The sequence below is a fragment of the Micromys minutus genome, assembly GCF_963924665.1.
Source record: "Micromys minutus genome assembly, chromosome: 24".
NCBI classification, from domain to species: Eukaryota; Metazoa; Chordata; class Mammalia; order Rodentia; family Muridae; genus Micromys; species Micromys minutus.
Genome location: NC_137959.1, coordinates 28429155 through 28447801, shown reverse-complemented (window position 1 = coordinate 28447801; position 18647 = coordinate 28429155). Strand labels below are relative to the sequence as shown.

At 48.9% G+C, this 18647-nt stretch overlaps 1 protein-coding gene across 3 annotated transcripts; it reads right to left on the bottom strand.

Annotated features, from left to right (window-relative positions):
* Positions 1-66: 66 nt before the first annotated feature.
* On the bottom strand, positions 67-18534 carry SLC9A5 (solute carrier family 9 member A5). 3 transcript variants are annotated; one of them, XM_080936992.1, is made up of 16 exons: positions 18253-18534; positions 14262-14564; positions 12764-12927; positions 12507-12585; positions 12035-12212; positions 11329-11549; positions 10906-11108; positions 10595-10684; positions 10428-10498; positions 9582-9711; positions 8926-9014; positions 8680-8806; positions 4772-4942; positions 4224-4293; positions 3530-3664; positions 67-1374 (listed from the first exon to the last, which is right to left on the bottom strand). In XM_080936992.1, exons 1-16 carry the CDS (start codon positions 18446-18448, stop codon positions 902-904), a joined length of 2700 nt encoding a protein of 899 aa, XP_080793118.1. In that variant the 5' UTR covers positions 18449-18534; the 3' UTR covers positions 67-901. The 3 variants fall into 3 exon arrangements, with proteins under 3 accessions (XP_080793118.1, XP_080793119.1, XP_080793120.1); XM_080936993.1 differs by having other exon boundaries at positions 4224-4290; XM_080936994.1 differs by lacking the exons at positions 3530-3664; positions 4224-4293; positions 4772-4942 and having other exon boundaries at positions 1009-1374.
* Positions 18535-18647: the final 113 nt, after the last annotated feature.

The window sequence follows — 18647 nt, the reverse complement described above, 5'->3', positions numbered from 1 at the left end:
TCCCTGAAAGCTTGAGACAAACGGACAAAGGACACTCATCCATCTGAGAGATGTTTAATGTATCTGGTGTTTAAGGTACAAAACACAAGGCAAGGGCTAACCCTAGGAAAGCCATCTGTTAGTCAGCTGCCCCCACACATTGTAGCCCGGCATCCCAGCTCCTACAGTAACGGTGCAGTGACCCTGGGATACCTGGTTCCTTCTCCCTTTGGGAAAATTCTGAGGTGGTGAAGGGCCCAGAGGCCTGTCTCCTTCACTAAAACTCTCAGATCCAAGCCTCAGAAAGTTCCAGATCTAGACCTATTGCAGTAGACTGGCTATGAAGCAGCTCTGAACTAAAGCCTGGCCCGGCACCTAGAAAAAGAGGCCCCATTTCCTCAGTAGCTGGAAGCAAAGGGAAAGGGTTAAAGCAAGATGTGGGGACACTCCCACTACTCATGTGGCTGCACAGAAGACTGAGGCCTGCCCTCTATCCCAGCCCAGTCGCTCTGAGGACTAGCCTCTCATAGAGCCTCATTGCCAGTGCACTGATCAGGTCAGGGAAGATCAGTGCCCACTGAAGAATGATGCTTTGTGGGGAGGAACAGCTGCCAACAGTAAGTCCAGGAAGACGCCCTAGGGAAGGGACATCAACTTGTGGGCCTATCCCTTAGAACTCTGGACTGGATCCTGAGCCATTTTTCAAAATGAAAAGTGGGAAAGGATTAAGGGCAGGGAGAGAGGTAAGAAGGGTCCCCGTGAGGACCAGCCCAGGAAACCCTTCTGACCAGTCCCAAGGAGGCCATTACCACTTCAGTCCAGGCCCCTCTAGCCCCATACCAGGCTGGGTGGGCTCCTCTGCCCATGCTGAGGAACACTCCCCACAGGGGTTCCACATCCTGCTCCTCCCTGAGGCCCTGGGCTACAGCTTGCCTCCTTTGTTGAACTGGATGCACCAGTGGGAGTTGGCAGTGCCCGGACTGAGATGAGTGTGGTCCTTGTGGCCCATGAGGGGCTGCAGCTCCTGCTGCTGCGGGATATCAGCACTGCTCTCACTTCGAGAACGGCCAGCTTTGGCCAGGCTCGGGGGGAAGGCAAAGCTAGAGCGAGGGTCAGAAGATAGGTCAAGAGGAACCTGGGGCTCTTCAGTGACCAGTGGGTGGGGAGGTAAGCGGGTTAAAGTTGGGGGCTGGGTACAGGGAGGGGATGCCAGACTCTCCAGGGATGAGATGCTCTGGTTCCAGCCTGTCTGCATGTCCACAGGCACAATCTTGGTTGTTTCTGAAGACACATACACAGCCAGGTCTCCCTGCCCACTCTTCCAGGGTAACTCCTTCTCTGCACAGGTTGGGGACGGGGGGATGATGCGTGGGCTTGGGCACACCTCAAGGCTTCCTGGGAACACAGAGAAAGTACACATGAGTTTATTGTCAATGCAGGGGGATCCTCAAATGCACCCGAGCCCATCATTTAAACTCATCTGTGCCATACTCAATAAATGTCTCCCTAGAAGGGAGCATTGGACTGCTTTGGTTTGTCTTGTGTCCTCAGCACTTGCAGAGAGCTGCACACAGAACAGTTTTCCATGAGGTATATATTGAACACATGGTAATTAACTACAGCTTAGGAAAACCAAACACGAAGGATGCCTTGTCTCTGACCGTCCTCAGCAGCACCAGCACCATCAGCTCAAAGACCAATTCTTGTTAAGCCTCATTCTGACCAACCAGAAAGACACCCTATTCAGCTGCAACAACTGTGACAACTCCAGATGGGGCTAGAGAGGTGGTTCGGAGGTTAAGAGCACCTGCTGTTCTTGCTGAAGACTCGGTTCCATTCCCAGAGCTGCATGAGGCACCTTACAACTGCCTGTTACTCTACCTCCAGGGCATCCCCTGCCCTCTTCTGGCCTCTGACAGAATCCACAAATACATGGAAAGTACAGACACACTCACACACACTTATGAAAACAAAATCAGTCTTTAAAACCTCTCCAGATGGGGACTAGAGAGATGGCTCAGAGGTTAGAAGCATGGGCTGCTCATCCAGAGGTCCTGAGTTCAATTCCCAGCAACCCCATGGTGGCTCACAACCATCTATAAGGAGATATCTAGTGCCCTCTTCTGGCCTTCAGGCATACATGCAAGTAGAATGTATACATAATACATTAATTAAAAAAGAAGACTCCAGACTTTACTGAAGTCCCCTTTGGAGCAAACTTTCTACATCAGCACCTTCTTTTGTTTGTTTGTTTTGTTTTTTCAGCTAGGGCTCCCCTGGGTAGCCCTGGCTGTCCTAGAACTCGCTCTGTAGACCAGGCTGGCCTTGAACTTAGAGATCTGCCTGTCTCTGTCTACCAAACCCTAAAATTAAAGGTATGTACCACCACCACCTGAAACCACCACCTTCTTAACCATTTTGTAATAGGTTTGAAGGGACTTATTAACTCAATGTAATGTGTGGTCTAAGCTGGATCTTTACTTGCACAAAACTACCGCAAAAGGGCTGGATATGGTATGGTAGCACACACCTGTATTCCCAGGACCTGGAGGCAGTGTCGGGAGGATTGTGAGTTTGAGGCCAGCTGGGCTGCCTAAGGAGTACAAGGCAAGCCTGGGTTACATAAAAATAAAAACCAAGGAAATCTCACTCCCAACTAGGTATCTTATAGGAAAGATTTTCTTTATGTGGTTATGTCTTTAAGAAGAGCATTTATCTTGTATGTTGAAGTATTGGTTGATAAAATGAGATGATATTTGAGATTTTCCTCCTAAGAACCCTGGGGAGCAAGTGTCATAGGTCACAGTGAAGGAAGACGAGCTATGACAGGCAGTGACTGCAGCTGGGACGTGGGCAGATGGGAGTCCATTTCACCGCTGTGTCATTTCATATTTTGAAATTTTTCCATAATAAACTTCTTGAGTGTCCCCTGAGCATTTGTATTGACTACCACTGAAACCTAACATTAGGTTAAGAGGGAGCTCTCCACACGCAGAAACACGAATACTACTTTTTATGCACAAGGATTCCATTTCTATAGACTCAGGTTTCTCCCAAGCTCAAGTGCCAACCCCCTCATTCAGAGCTCTATGTGCGAGCAGGTGTGCTAAGCCTGGGTCACAAGAGACCTGGGCCACGGGCTGGAGAGATGGCTCAGTGATTAAGAGTACTGACTGCTCTTCCAGAGGTCCCGAGTTCAAATCCCAGTAACCACATGTAATGGCTCACAACCATCTGTAATGAGATCTGAAGCCCTCTTCTTGTGTTCTGGGAGACAGTTACAGTATGTACTTTCCACGTGACTAGGTGGGTCAAGTTCAAATCCTGTCTGTATCATGTGATTCTGGACAAGTCTCTACGTCTCTACAGCTCTGAGAACTCAAGTTTCCCTATCTTGGATTCTGTAATGGTTTAAGGCAGACGGCTATACAAGATTTCTGGCAGAGTCAAAATGTTGGTAGTCAGCAAATCAGCCTTCTAAGGCAGAGGCCAGAACGGGAAGAGAAAACAGCTAGCTGCAAGGGGAGAGAGACTACGAGGAAGTCGTTACCTGAGACCTTGCCTTCCTGGAGAACCTCACTGGTGGCTCGAGCCACAAAGATGATCCCTTCATCATCCTCTTTCTCTGTCTCTGAACTGTCGCTTTCTTCCTCCTCCTCAGACTCCACAGTTAGTATCACTGCAGCTGGACAAAGGTGAAAGCCGAGTCAAGGCAGCCAACCCAGTGGCTGCTTCTTGATCCCAGACAACCTCAAGTCAGCTCCTGCCCTCTCCGCCCCCTCTAAAGCACCTGTTAGCAGAAGCACCTGCATTTTCCTTTAGCCGTTGAGGAAACCATGAGAGCCACACCTCCCAGCTCTTTCAGTTGTGAGCCCCAGGTCAACTGATAACACCAGCACCCACAAGGCTGGAAGGTCTATTAACATGCAGCTCACAGGGAACTAGGTTTTGATTACGGGACCATATGCCTTTGGTTCTACCTATCCCTGACGGCCCAGACCACTCTACCTGTCCATCTTCATGACCTTTTCCAAGTCCTTAATAGTCCATATAATCAGTTCTGCCATCCATGCTATACAGATGTGAGCTATTCCAACTCTCAAGTGTGGCCATCTAGTTCCTGAGGAGAGGGACCCAGCTCCTGGTACTAAGTGTTCCCAGAGGAGAGCCTCCAGGATCTGGATGACGGACCTGCTCCTTCCCTTCCCCACCTCTCCCCTCCATCCCTGCAGCTCCCTGCTTGCCTGTGTCCTGAAAGCCCAGGTCTCGAGGAGGCTTCCCATTTGTAGCTTCGGGATTAGCCACACCATCCTTCTGAGGACCAGAAAGCAAACCTAAGACTATGACCTTGGTCTTACCACCCCTTTTCCAAACCCTGTGAAATGCCAAAGTCAACAGAACAAGCCTTTCTAACCTGGAAAGAGGGTGGGGGAGGCCGTTCATCACAATGGTTACCATTCCACTATCCCTAGGGCAATCAGGTAGCAACTGTAGAGCCTAGAGTGACTTCCTATCAGGGGCTTTGAATGCATGCGCCTGGATTGGCCAAAGGACTCCCAGAATTACCTTGCCAGGAACTCTGCCCTTTTCTTGTCTGTTTCATCCCTGGTAGCAAATTAGCCCCACAGCCAAGAGGCTGCCCTCCCTCTGAAGCCCAGAAAAGCCTGAAAGGAAACCCAAACTGCTACAGTGAAACCCTGAAGGTGACTAAACAAAGCGCATCCTACAGGATGTGAGGATTCAAATTACAAGCCTATAGCCCTAAAGGAGGTGACCCGGAGAAAACACACACCTTCTTATGGCCAGTCTTGCGGGGTCGAGGTTTGCTCTTGGTGAAACAGATGTTATGTTTGGTAGACTTAAAGGACTCGAGCCGTCGCTTCATGTTCTGCTGGAAGACCTCCTTGTCCTGTCGCTCCTGGGCATCCTCTGAGATGAAGTGGCGGCCGCAGCTAGCTTTGTACTGGCAATGACAGCCCAAGCTTGCCATGAAGCTGGGTGCCTTAGTCTCCCACAGAAACCCCAGGCCACAACCCCAACATGTTCATCACAGGTCCTGCCAGCCCAGCCTTTCCAGAATTTCATCATGGAGTAAAAAAGAAAATTAAAATATACAAAAGCATTATAGCCAGAGACTCTGTATTCAATTCACTAAGGAAAGCTTTCCTTTTTTCCTGATAAGTCCTTTGCTGCCTTCTCCTTGGCTCTCTCTAATTTGAAGTGATAAGAGGCAGGGGGTCCCGTACTTTGTTCCCTGTGGTGACTATAAAACCACAGAGCCATACCCTTTGCATTTATCACCGTGTCCCCATCCCCAGGTAGCTACAGAAGATCTTTGTGCCAGATAATTTCCTTCTAACCATTTCTACAACCACAACCAAGCCTATGCTTTGAACTTTCCTAAGTATCTGCCCTGAACCCTAGTTCCTCCTGGTCCCAGCAACTGCTTATTTAATACAGAGCCAACCCTTTACCTGCTTCTTTTAATTCTCTCTCAGAAAGACCAAGATATCCGTATACTTACCCAGCCTACCTATGTCTGCTGTAGGCAGCTTAGCAACCTCTTCCTCTCTAATGAGAGGAAATCAGCAAGTATTGCCTAGAACATCCTGGTCCCTCTATTGCCTCACATTCTATTTGGTTCTTTCTTATTCCGATTTTCTGTCTCTCTGACCCACCTCTGACAGCTCCTTCAAGTCTCCCACCCACCTTTCTCCTTTACCTATATACCTGGAAATGTCACCCCACCGCTGGGGCAAAGTGGCCTTGTCTCAGCTTTGCTCAGCTCCCTCCCATTTGTCCTGCATCTTTACTTTTCTTACTAAGAAATCCCACAGTCCACTTTCCCTCTGCTTTTAGACAAGCTTATGCCCTTGTTTTTAAAGTCATTTTATTGACACTGCCATCTTCCTTCTTCTGAAGCCAAGAGCTTCCAAACTGATTTGGAGATTTTCCTGTCTAGTACTTCCTTAAATACCAAAAATGTTATTCAAGTTCTCTATGTCCAAATTTCCTCCCTGGCCGCCAGTCATGAAGCCTCTGAAGCTCTGGACCCTGGCCTCAGGATGGCAGCTAGCCCTTCATCTACCCGAGGCTTTTCCTTCTCCAAGGCTTCCCTTCTCTCCTTTGGTGGCTCCCTGTCTCTTTCTTCTGTGCGTATTTTTCTGTATTGTTCTTGGCCCTGCTCTGTTTTCTCTAAATACTCTCCCCAGAGATCTTACGAGTTCTCTCCACTTCAGCTAACCCGGTGACATGATGTGAGGTTTCAAATCACCAGGCATCAGACCAGCTGCGTTGGAATCGTCAGGGGGGCTTATTAAAAACAGATTCTTAGTTCCCCTCCATATTACAGGATCTAAATCTCTAGGAGGTGAAGCCAAAAACCTTCCATCAATCGCCTCAAATGAGGAAACCTCTTCCAGATCTTTCTCTCCACTCTCTCTCTCTCTTAAACTATATCTTAATTAACTGCATACTATCTCTAATGCTGTTTCTGGAAAGAGCGTAAGAAGTTAGAGGCTGTGTCATGGTGCAACTAAATGTATTCAGAACTAGGTGACTAACCATACCCAAAAAATGCTCCATCCGTGTCAGTCTGGAGGAAAGTCTTTAGTAGCATGCCACAGGGCTCTGTCCTCAGTTCTAGCCTGTTCAGTATTTATGATGACTTAGATGAATGTAAAGTTAACAGGCTTAGCAAATGTTCAGATGCTAGGAATCTGAGAAAGAAACATTTGGAGGTAGACATGGGATCCAAATGACGGAATGATGGCGAAATTAAATAAGATGACATTTGACAATAAGCGCAAACTTAATCTAGCTCTCTTTAAACGATGCAAAAACAGAATCCAACCCATGGGTCAAACACACACACACACACACACACACACACACACACACACACACACACACACGTGCGTTATCTCTCTTATGTGACATAATAAGGACACAGCACATCTGAAAGCCCCTGGATCTGACAGGCTCCAGGTTTAACAGTCAGAAAATAAAAGTGGAGTAATGCACTAAATAACACTGGTCAGCCAAATCTAGGAAAATGGCAAATCCTCTCATATAAAGTATTTAGTTTCTTCAATAGATATACAAGGGGAAGAAGAAAAACTATTATAGTTAATATAACATATTAACTATAATATATTACATTATCATATTAATAATAATAATGACATATTTCCCAGACATAAATTGGATCTTGATCTATGTAAATCAGCTAGGAAAAAACAGATATTTATTGAATAGTGACTGATCATTTGATATAAAGAATTATTATGTTCTAATAATAAAACAATTTGATTTTACTTGATTTTTTGCAGTGCTGGGAAATCAAACTCAGGGCCTCACAGATGCTGAGCAAATGTTCTACTACTGTCTGATCTCCTCAGCCTAACCTTATGTTTTTAAAGATTTTGCCAGCTCAGGTCGTGGTTTCACACTTGTAACCACAGCATTTGGGAGGCTGAGGCAAGGGAACCCCCGATTTGAAGCCAGTCCTAGGGCAGCTAGCAAGACTGTCTTTAAAAAGCCAAAGTTTAAAAATAAAAGAAATAGTGTTCTTGCCATATACTGAGATATTTATAGATAATATCATATGATGTCTGGAGTCTGCTGTAAGATGAAGTGTGGGCAGGGTATGATGGGTTTTAGAGCGCAAAAATTTAATCATGCACAGATAATTATTAGAGTTGGGTAACAAATAAATGGGTTATTTCATTCTCTCTACTAAAATTTTGCACAAGATAAACATTAAAAGGAAAAAAAAACTTGGAATGAGGTGGGTTTGACAGCCATTGTCTGAGGAATCCATGAGGGTCTGGCAGAATTTGAGGATAATCTGAAGCCCTAAATTGATGAGTGAAGTCAGGGATCCTGGACAGCAGAAACAGCAAGTCTAGAGTAGGAAAGGAAGAGAGCCCCTATCACTTGCCCTAGACAGTCACCTAGTAGCTCCTCCATGAGTTGGAGGAGGGGGCTTCTTGTGGGCAAACACAGGCCAGAGGCAGAGACGGTTGGAATAGGAGGGTCTGTGAGTAGAGCCACATGGAACCCTTTGAGTCTTGTTTTGCAGGACTGGAGATTAAAGGGAGGTGCTCTCAAATTAAGCCAGGTGTAGTCAATGTTCTATGTAGTTCTGCAGTAACAGTCAGGTTCATACTTCAAAAGGCCCAGGATAATGACCTGCTGCCCCCTTGTGGGGTTATAGAAGATCCTCTCTGGGATGGGATGGGCCTTTCCAGACTCAAAGCTCCAAAGCTAATTTGTGATTTGCACAGGCCTAATCCACCTCTCTTGTTAAACTGGTTCCAAAGGCCTTCTCAGGTCCCTGCTTCCTTCCACCTGTGACCTACATCCTCAAAGCTCCTTGTCCTCTATCTCTCAGGGACAATACCCATGTGTGCTCCTCTCCTCCTCTCCTTCCTAAAACCCAACTTCGAATCCAAAGTGTTTCCTTCTAGAGGCCCAACCTGTTCGGCTCCCAATTCATGCCTCGTAATCTGATATACACCCGGCTGCACTTCCTCTTAATCAACAACAATAACAACAACAACCCAGCAAAGGATGAAACCCGCAGCTTTCATCTGGGCATTCACAGCTGGACACAAGCTGATACCACATGCCCACCCACTGAGTCTCTGATCACGGCTCCCCACCATACTTGGAACTCCCACATCCTGAAGCTCTCACCCTGCGCCGTGGCTTGTAGAGGCCTCCGCAGAGCAGATGATGCATCACAGCATCCTCTCGGTCCCGGCCACTGCGCACTGTGTCAATCACCTGCAGATCCAGACACGCTCCACTTCCACTCTCCCTCCTGCAGGAGGCAGGGATATGTGTGCTGGGGAGGGGGCAGAACGGGGGAAGGGCAGACGCAGGGTGTGGACGGCCCCTCCCCAGAGGGATCTGGGGAGAAGAAGGGCCTCGTGGACTCACAACAGGTTGGTGACAGAGGTCTCTGCCACAGAGTTTCTGCTAGGCATAGAGGGTAGAGAGAGTCCCGCGGAGGACAAGACGTGGCCTCCCTGTAAGAGTCAAGACCGAGGTCAGTCAAGGGTCAGATGAGGAGTGGCCAGACGGGTCATAAAAAGAATAACTAGCATTGACGATCGTTTTGAACACTATTTTGTTTTGAACCAGAGCTGGGGATTACCCAGGTTCTCAAATGCTATACAAGTGATGAACCACTGAGCTACAGCCTCAGGCACGAGTTTGTTCTTTGTTACAGCAGATACTGCAACACTTCACACACTGAATTCTCAAAACCTGACCCAGGTAGTCCTATTCTTATTGCTACTTTCCTGTCGTCGAGGAAACAGAAGCTCACACAATATAAGTAACTTATCTAAGCATCGGTCTACCCATGCTAATAGACGAGCTGTGTCTGTCAGGAGTCCAGCTGTTTCCCACCTTTCTGTACTGCCTGCTAGGCTCGCTCCTGCAGCTGTGAATTCACTTCACCCTAGAGCCAGCTGGGAATTGCAACTCCCTGCCCCTTGCTAACAAGCCTGTCTGCCTGTCATTCCTTACTGCTCTACTCTGCTGACCATCTGTCTCGCAGCCACCGGCCTACCTGGGAACTGCTGGCCCACCTGGTCCACAAAGCTGATGGCATCTCGGATGTTGAGTCTGTAGTACACATCCCAGATCTGGTCTCGGATACGATAGGCTGACCGCCGCATCAAGAGCTGACTCAGGTATTTCTTGTCAAACTGTTCCCACCTACAGAGGATGCCAGGCCCAGCCCTGAGTATTATCCTCAAGGTGTAGCTGGCTGCCCCTTCCCCTAGACAGGGCAGGAACAGTGCCAGCACTGGCCTGGCTTTCTTGGTATGAGTCTCAGCCTAGGAGAATCTCAAGGCTAGTCCCTGTTCTTACAGCCTTTACGATTTTAGTAGAGAGTCTGTCATTAGTTAAAGTTTTTTTTTTTTAAATAACTGTAAAAATTATCACCGTGACAAAAAAAAAAAAAACAAAAAACAACCTACCAAGGATAATTATAACAGGGGTTTGTCCTTGTCAGGGAGGCCAGAGGTCTCTAAGGAACCAACACCTGTGGTTAGATCTGAAGGCTGATTCAAAGCTAAGTTAAAAGGGAGGTGAGGCAAAGCTCTGGTAGACAGAACACATACAATGGTCACAGTGGCCAGGCTTGGACTGCATGGTGGGCTCTGAGGCTCTAAAGAGGGTCTGTGCAATCACCAGACAGACCATCAGACACAGAACAGAGCACAGGAAGAGGGGAGTCTGGCGAGTGCCAGACCATGCAGCATCTGGCAGGCCGCCCTGGGGAGCTCTATCTTCTCCTGAGAACACTGGGGTGCCACTGAAGGGCCTGAACCCGGCCGTGTCCCTTCTCAGAAGGGTGGCATATCTCCCATGCTGCCCTGGCTGGTAGGGCTACTGTTGCTGAAGGAGCCTCGGGGCAGCTCCCTCACCTGTCCCTCCAGTAGTGGTAGCCATGGTGCCCCACAACGTCCTCCACTGCAGCCAGAATGTGGTCAAAAGTCTAGAATGGGGGTGGGTAGGGGGACTGGATCAGGACTCTGCCAACGTAGGAGAAGGGAGAGAGGGACAGGTGGAGGGATGGGGCTCTGGTACCCACGTGCTCATGTAGCTCCTGGTTCAAGGTGGGTTTGTGGTAATCACTCCTCTTCACCCTCAGCCACTTGACCAGTGGCTTGATGGTCAAACCCTATGAACAGGCAAGAGGTAAGCCCTGTCCTATTCAGTCCCCTGCTGTCTTTCTCCCAAAAATACTGGGCCTCCGTTTTGCCACAACCCATTATACTCAAGGCCTGCGAAGTTAGGTCTCTGCCTCCCCCAGTGGAAATGAAAGGTCCTGTCCCAGTGTGTTCCAAGACTCTCCCAGGGCCTGCTGAACCTCTCCCCACCTAGCCTCCTGGGCGCTCCCACCTGCACGATGACTGTGAAGAAGACCACCACAATAGTGGTGGCCACAAAGTAGTCCTTGGCAGGGACCTTGGTCCTGTCCAGTAGGATGACGAGGGCAAAGGCCACAGCCCCCCGAAGGCCCCCATAGGACATCACCACCTGGTCAATCTTGTCCAGAGGGACCAGCCGGAACTGATTCAGCACCCACGTCTGCAGGACTACGCCTACAGCAGGAGGGAGGCCAGCAGGAGCAAGGGGTTGGGAGCGGAGGACACTGGGAGTGTGGCACCAAGCATCTGGGCTAAGGTCTGGCAGGGGTTGGGATAGGTGAGCATTGAGGAGAGGCATGGGAATTAACATGGATGTGAACTTGGACTGAGGGATAAGTAGAGAGGGGCGAGAGGGGAAAGAAAGGGGACAGGGAGCAGAGGGCGCCAGCAATACCGAGGGCTCGGAAGAACAGGATGAAGAAGAGGGTGCCCAGCACCAGCCCAGAGTCCCAGGCCCATTTGGAAGAGTCCACGGCTGAGATGCCAAGGAGCATGAAGATGACCGTTTCGGCGCAGCTGGCAAGCGTTTTCATTGTGTATTTGACGGCTGTTCGGGACTTATGGGAGATGTTGGCCTCCACGTATTTCTTACATCCCAGGCCACACATGGTCACCCTGGTGGAGAAAAAAAAGTGCAGGTGAGGGAGGGTCCTGAAAGCTCAGTCCTTCTAGGGCTTGAGTATATAGCCAACGGGGGTGTTGCCCATCATGGGGTATCAGATTCCCCAATGCATGAAGGTTGCTAGTTAGCAGGAATCCGGGAATAAATACAGATCTCCAGGCTTCAGTGAGTGCCTCTTGCTCTGACTAGCAAACTCCCTGGGGGTGCTATACCTATACCAATCAGTGGCTTCAGGCCTTGATGTATGCTGGCAGCTTAGCCGGCACTTCGGGTAGACGAAGTGTGAGCTTTCAGGTACTCAGTTCTAGGTGCTAGGGCACAACCTGAGGCTTACCCTCCTCTGAGGAGAGAGTATGAGGTCTCCACTACCAGAAGGGATTCGTGAGGCCTACAGGTTCCTTAAAGATTTTGCATTTGGCCACGTAAAGTCTGACTTTCCCTTTCCCAGTTGCCTGCCTGTGATAGCCCCAGGACTCACGCAAGAATGGCAGACAAGGAAGCCATTTCAGCAGTGAGGTAGGCTGCGTAGGCGAGGAGGAAGACCAGCAACGGCTCGATGATGCGGACCCGCTTGGTGAAGCGTGTGGTCAGGGCCAGGAGGAAGGCAAAGACTAAGCCCACGGCTGCCCCGCCCAGACTGACCACAAAGAGGGAGGCTGGGGGAGGAGTGGGTTGTCAGCATGACCCCTGGCCCAGACCCTCCCCCAAGCTGGGCTGACAAGTCTGTTTCCTAGTAAGAAATAGAGGAAGGCACCCACCACACTCCCTGGGGCTCAGGATCCCAGACTAGAATCCCAAGGCAAGCTCCTCCCAGATCCCATTTCTCCATAGAGGAGAGTAAGGAAGGAGACGTCAGAATGGCCTCCTCTGTCCCAACGCTGGCTGGGTGGGTCGAAACAATCCAGAGAAGGCAGACATTGAATGCTGGCGGAGTTGGGGGAAATACTGACCGACTCCCTTTAGGTAGTCAGTGGCCTGCACGTTGGCAGAGCCCATCTCCACAAAGGAGTTGCAGACCTTGTACAGCACCTGAGTGACAAGAGGAGAAGCAGGAAGTAGGAGGAAGCCACAGAGAAGTGGGCGGGAACAGAAGAAAGCTAAGATCCTATTTCCTCCCCAGGGGGGCTAGGAGGATAGGTCTAAGCCTGGTCAGATAGCCCATTGGTAGCCTAGGGTCAGGGGTCGGCAGTCCACCGTACATTCTCACCACGGTTACTGCATCATTGAGCAGGGACTCGCCGAAGACGATGATAAAGAGTGTCTCATTGACGTGCACCTCCTCAAAGACAGCCAGCACAGCCACAGGGTCCACTGCAGAGATGAGGCTCCCAAACAGCAAGAAGTCCAGCAGGCCAGCCTGTACCCTAGGAGCTACCAGGGAGAGACAGGGATAGGTCTGGTTGATGAAAATGACCCTGCCTCTCACAACACTTCCTGTGACAAGCCTGAAAGCTTTCTTACTGGGAAGAAATAAACCCAAAGGGAATTTGGAAAAGCAGGGAGTCTGGCCTGTGTTGAACAGGCTTGAGCTGCCTGTGCCTAAGACCTGGCTTTGCCAGTTGCCTGCTGTGATATGAGCTCTTGTTGATGTAACAGGACTCTTTATTTGCCTAACTCACAAGATGGCTGCAAAATCATTCAGGCGGTGCTGGTAATAAAGCTGCGGTGAGGAGTTGACAGCAGGTAGAATTAGCTGCTGACTGGCTTTATTACCCAGGATAACAGGAAATGGGTTCTCCCACACCTGTGGTTCTCAGCCAATGGACACATGTGATATGCACACAGTTCTCAGCCGGGAAGAAAGGCCTGATCACAGTAGGAAAAGTACCATTTAGGTGGGAGCCTCAGTTTCTCCATATGCAAAATGGAAATGATACCAATCCCCCCCAAAAAAAAAAAATCTTTAGTTAGTGCCTAATACATGGTAAGACACCAGTACCATTGTTATTTATAATTACGTCTATGCTTAGAGTCTGAGGTCCTCTTTTCCCTTCCTGCCCCAAATAGCTCACTTTTTATTAAGAACACAAGACTAGCATTTCCAGCTGGGAATTGCAAGCTTTTCCTTTTTACCTTAGAAGACGTTTGAATTTTAATATCGGGACTGAATGGGTTTCTTATGTCAGGAAATAAAGAAGAGATTGGGAGAGGACCTAAATGCAGAATCTCAATAAAACAGAGGCTAAGCACAGACCCTGGTTCTAGATGAATATAAGGGGCTCCACTTCCTCTTCCATTAAATGAGGTAGATTCAATCTCACCAGAGGTATTAAGAAGACACAGTGAGAAAGAATGCCCAGCAGTTAGCATTTCATGGATGCAAAAGATGTATTTATTAGAAATAAAAACTGGAAACACCTGGCATAGCTTGAGCAGACCTAGAACCGTAAAGCCCTGCAGGGCTGGCAAATGGCAGTGTTGTGACAGAGGGCCGGAGTCGACAGAGTGCTTCAGCAGCCCACACACAGCTGGGAGCCAGGCCCCTGCTCAGCTGTCATGCCGCAGAAGCAGAGATCCAACTGGCAGAGACCAAAATTAGGACTGAAGCCTCTCTGGAGGACAGCCATGTACTCCAGGTGAGTCGGACCTGAAACCGAGCTCCCGGGGAACGGGACTCAGGTGTCTGACCTTCAGCACAGAGGATTAGGGGATGGAGCTAGCAATACATTTTTTCCCCCAACAGCCTAGGCCCTAGGGTTACTCACCCACAAGTCCAGCCTGCTGCAGGCCCCAAAGGGCAACACCTGTTGTGAAGGCATTCCAGAGCGTACCCACCACGGCATAGGTGAGAATGGCACCCAAGTTGTCAAAAAACAGCCGGCTCGGCATGAAATAGCCCGAGTCTAGCACAATGGGAGGGAGCAGGAAAAGGAAGAAGGTCCCCGGCTCTAGCTGGTACTCAGCTTTCTTGGCCACAGCTAAGACAATGCCCCCTAGCACCAGGCCCAGCAAAATCAGCAGGCAGCTCTCGGGGACCAGAGATGTCACCTTCCGAGACAGGTGAAACACTGGAATGCAAGAAGGCAACAGGTAAGAAGCCATGGAATACTCTCCCACAGCCTGGCCTGTAATATTTTGTCTTACCAGTTTATCCAGAATTAGAATCCCTGGCCCTAGGACCAAAGGAAGAACTATAGGATCTCTGACTCCAAGGCTACAAATTCTCCATGGCTGCAAGGTTGTTCTTGCCTCCCTTCCCCCATTTCTGAAAATCCCCCCCCCCTGCACTGCCATTCTCAGGGACTGACCTCATCTTTCTCTAACTCCTTTATGCATACCAGTCATCTGAAGTTAAGATGCTAAACTTATGCCTCTCCATAGCACGTATAAGACTGCTAGTGAAAAAGAAACCAGGGCCTCTAAAATCAACTGGGGTTGAAGACAATTTACTCATTCTTTGATTCTCAATGTTCTCGTTTGTAAAATGGAATGAAAACAATAATGATCGAACAGAATGGTTGTGAAGAGGAAATAAAACAACCTGTTAATAAGCATTTAGAGCTGGGCCTGGTAGGACAGACCTATGATCAATTTAGCAAGCCTCTCTCAAAACCAAGTCGGGCTATAGCCGAGTTGTAGGAAATTCAATGACAAAGCATATCTCATCATTCATGAGGTTCTAGATTCAATCTCCAGGAACAGGGGGTGCGTCAGAAAATCAAGTACAGTGTCACACACACGTCATCCTAGGACTTGGAAGGCTGAGGTTAAGGAGGATTGCTGTGAGTTCTTGAGGTAAACATTGTGTAGAATGTGTTTCTAAAAGATTCATTTATTTTTACGTGTATGAGTATTTGCTTGCATGTAAGGGTATCATGTATGTGTCTGAGGAGAGGGTGTCAGATCCCCTAGAACGGCTGTCACAAGCAGTGGTCAGCTACTGTGTGTGTACTGGGAACTAACTGGAATCCTCTGCAAGAGCAACCAACACTTTTTTTTTTAAGTGCTAAGCCATTTTTCCAGCCCCTCACCTTGGTTTATTTAGAGAGTTCAAGGCTAGCCTGGGCTATGTAGCAAGATTTTTTTCTCATCTCCCAACCCGACCCCCAAAAGAAAGCACACTGATTTATAGTAAACACTCAATAAAGATTTGCTATTAATATAACATGATCTATGCTAATATAGGCACACATAGCTCCTTTTAGAAGCACTGTAGGCCTCTCAACCTAATGTACGTAGTTCATTATATGGCTCAGTTTTAAAAGCTTTTGTGTAGCTGGGGGTACAGCAGCATATGCTTTCATTCCAGTACTCAGGAAGCAAGCAGAGGCAGGCAGAGATCCCTTTAAGTGTGAGTTCCAGGCTAGTCAGGGCTACGCAGTACTCTGTCTCAAGAAAGGAAGAAAGAGTGAGCCAGTGAGCTTTGTACAGAAGTTAGATCTCAAAGCCCTCTGACCTTATCACTTTCTAATGTAATCTCAGGAAATTAATTTATAATGTGTACTTGTGTGCCATGTGCAGAAGCCCACAGAAACCAAAAGCAGGAGTCAGATCCTCTGGAAACTGAGTCATAGTCTGTTGTAAGCTGCCACGTGGGTGCTGGGAACTGAACGTGGGTCCTCTGTAAGACCTGCTCTTAACCACTGACCCAAGTCTCCAGACCATCAGGTAAATTCTTTGATCTACCTAAACTTCAGCTTCTCTTCTTTAGTGTAAGAAAAACATCCATCACAAAGGGCAAAGATAAACTATATGAAATGTGTAAATGTGCCTAGTGTAGTGTCAGACACACAGTAGGCTCTCAACAAATATTAATTAAATTTGACTCTGGGGCTGGAGAGATGGCTCAGTGGTTAAGAGCACTGACTGCCCTTTCAGAGGTCCTGAGTTCAAATCCCAACAACCACATGGTGGCTCACAACCATATGTAATGAGATCCGATACACTCTTCTGGTGTGTCTGAAGACAGCTACAGTGTTATTTATATATAATAAATAAATAAGTCTTTAAAAATAAAAAAAAATAAATTTGACTGGAGAAAAGTAAGATATCTGTCTCTAGGAAAAGAGGACGGTGTAAGAAAAGGCATTCTAACATTGTTGCTTCTCCTACCTTTGTTCCTAAAATATGGTTCTCTCTTGGGCTCTTGCATGTTGGACACAGCCCATATGTCCAGTCCCTCAGAGGAAGAGTCCTTATTAACCCCAAAGCAAAGCCCTGTGGAAACTGCACCCAAAGGCCCTACATCTAACTAGCACATAGTGAATTCTGCATCTGTATGTATTAAATGGAAGGAAATGTATGAAATGAAAGGGCATTCTAGTTATGACACTGGATGGTGTTCCAGAATACTGTTCATGCCACACACCCCCCGGAATCACTTCTTCCTCCTCTATAGGAGGTATTGCCCAAACTAGAAAAGGCACTATTTATCTACGATGTTGGTGCTATAAATCTCAGGACAGGAACTCTTTCGAAATCCATGGGTTTCTCAGCAAACACAGTCATTACTCTAAGTCTGAAGCTGCTTTCTCCATCTTGCTGTCACTGCTGCTGGGCCTCTAAAGTGAGCTCAGATTCTAGTCTTCCCCAATCCAGCCCCATCCCTGGTTTCCTTCTCCCCTTAGCAGGTACCATCCCCAGCGCTGCAAACCTATGAAAAGTCAGTTCCCTGGCAGAATCAGGTCCCCTGAAGATACTTAGAGCTCCACTTTCCATTATTAATTGTGGGCCACCAACGGTGGGGTGGAGAGTTTATTGCATCTCCGTTCCCCACTATACCCCAGTAATATCTCAGGAGGAAAAGGAGGCAAACTCTAGGCTGTGGGATTCCTACATGGAGGTTTCATTGGAGAGACTGGAGTACACGCTGTGCCAGTGAAGATGGGGAGTAGCAACGCTCAGCTATAATTAGTCACCCCCACAGCAGAGCTTGAACAACAGAGAGAAAGGAGGGTCTCCGTTGGGGAGGAGGGACCACTGACTGCCAGAAAGCGGGGAGAGGCAAGGAAAAAACATCTCTGATGGGGGAAATGTGTGAACCTGAAGCACAACCTTCAATGTGAGGGCGGAAAGAAGGCCAACATATAAGCACCCAGGGTAGCCAGCACACAGTCAAAACCCAGTAAACGCAAGTTTCTTAAACAACGGGGAGGGGGGTGGTGGTAAGGAATGTGAGTTGGAGGGTGAGGTTGCAACCGGGGGATAGAAGGTGGCAACAGCTTTAAGTGGAGTAGAGAGATATGCCACAGAAGTAGCAGTTTGGTTATCTCTGGAGATATTAAATCTCAGACTCTTGGCGGTCTCTCTAGGGCAGGAAAATTTCTCAGAACCAGAATGTCTGGGTTTCCAGGAGAATCTCATCCCTTCAGTGTCCCCTTGTGTCTTCATGTCCTCATTGCTGACAGGTTTCTGAGAAGCTGGACGTCTGGAGGAGAGGCCTTACTGACGTTTATTGAGGAGAGCGAACTGCAAGGGGAAGGGGAAACTGGGGGAAAGAGTCTAAAGATGGAAGTGAAGAGAGCGGCGACAGGCGGCCCTTTATGAAGGCAAATCCTCTGAACTACCAACCGAGAAGGGAGACCCACAAAAGAGCAGGAAATGGGAGAGTACTCAGATTTGTGGAATTGGAGCTTAAGTCCCCGCACAATACAAGACACAGGACTGCATCTACAGACCTAGGGGTTTGGGGGCGGGTCCTCTACGGGCTGCTGGCCTGCCGTGCAGGCGCGCGAACACACATATACACACACTCACCGATTTTGGCCAAGCTGGCCACCAGGATCCACAGGGCCACCAGGTAGGGCGCCTCCACCTCGTGCCACTGCCAGCGGAAGAGCGCCAAGCCTGGAGGAGGCTCACCTAACGGCCCAGACTCCTGGGTGGGTTCCTCTGTTGCCCCCACCCCCGCCAGGGGCAACCCGGACAGAAGCAGCAGTGCGGCGCGTAGCATCTTGCTGTCCTCCGGGCACACTGCGCGGCCGCCGCCGCCTCCGCCGCCGCTGCTGCTGCCGCCTACCCGGCGCCCCCGCGTCACAGGCACGTGGGGCTCACTCCCCCCAATCCGAGCTCCGATATCCCCAGGCCAGGTCCGGACCCCGAGACCCTGCCCAGGATTCTAGCAGCTGGGATCCCCTCCTCCATCTCTTCTA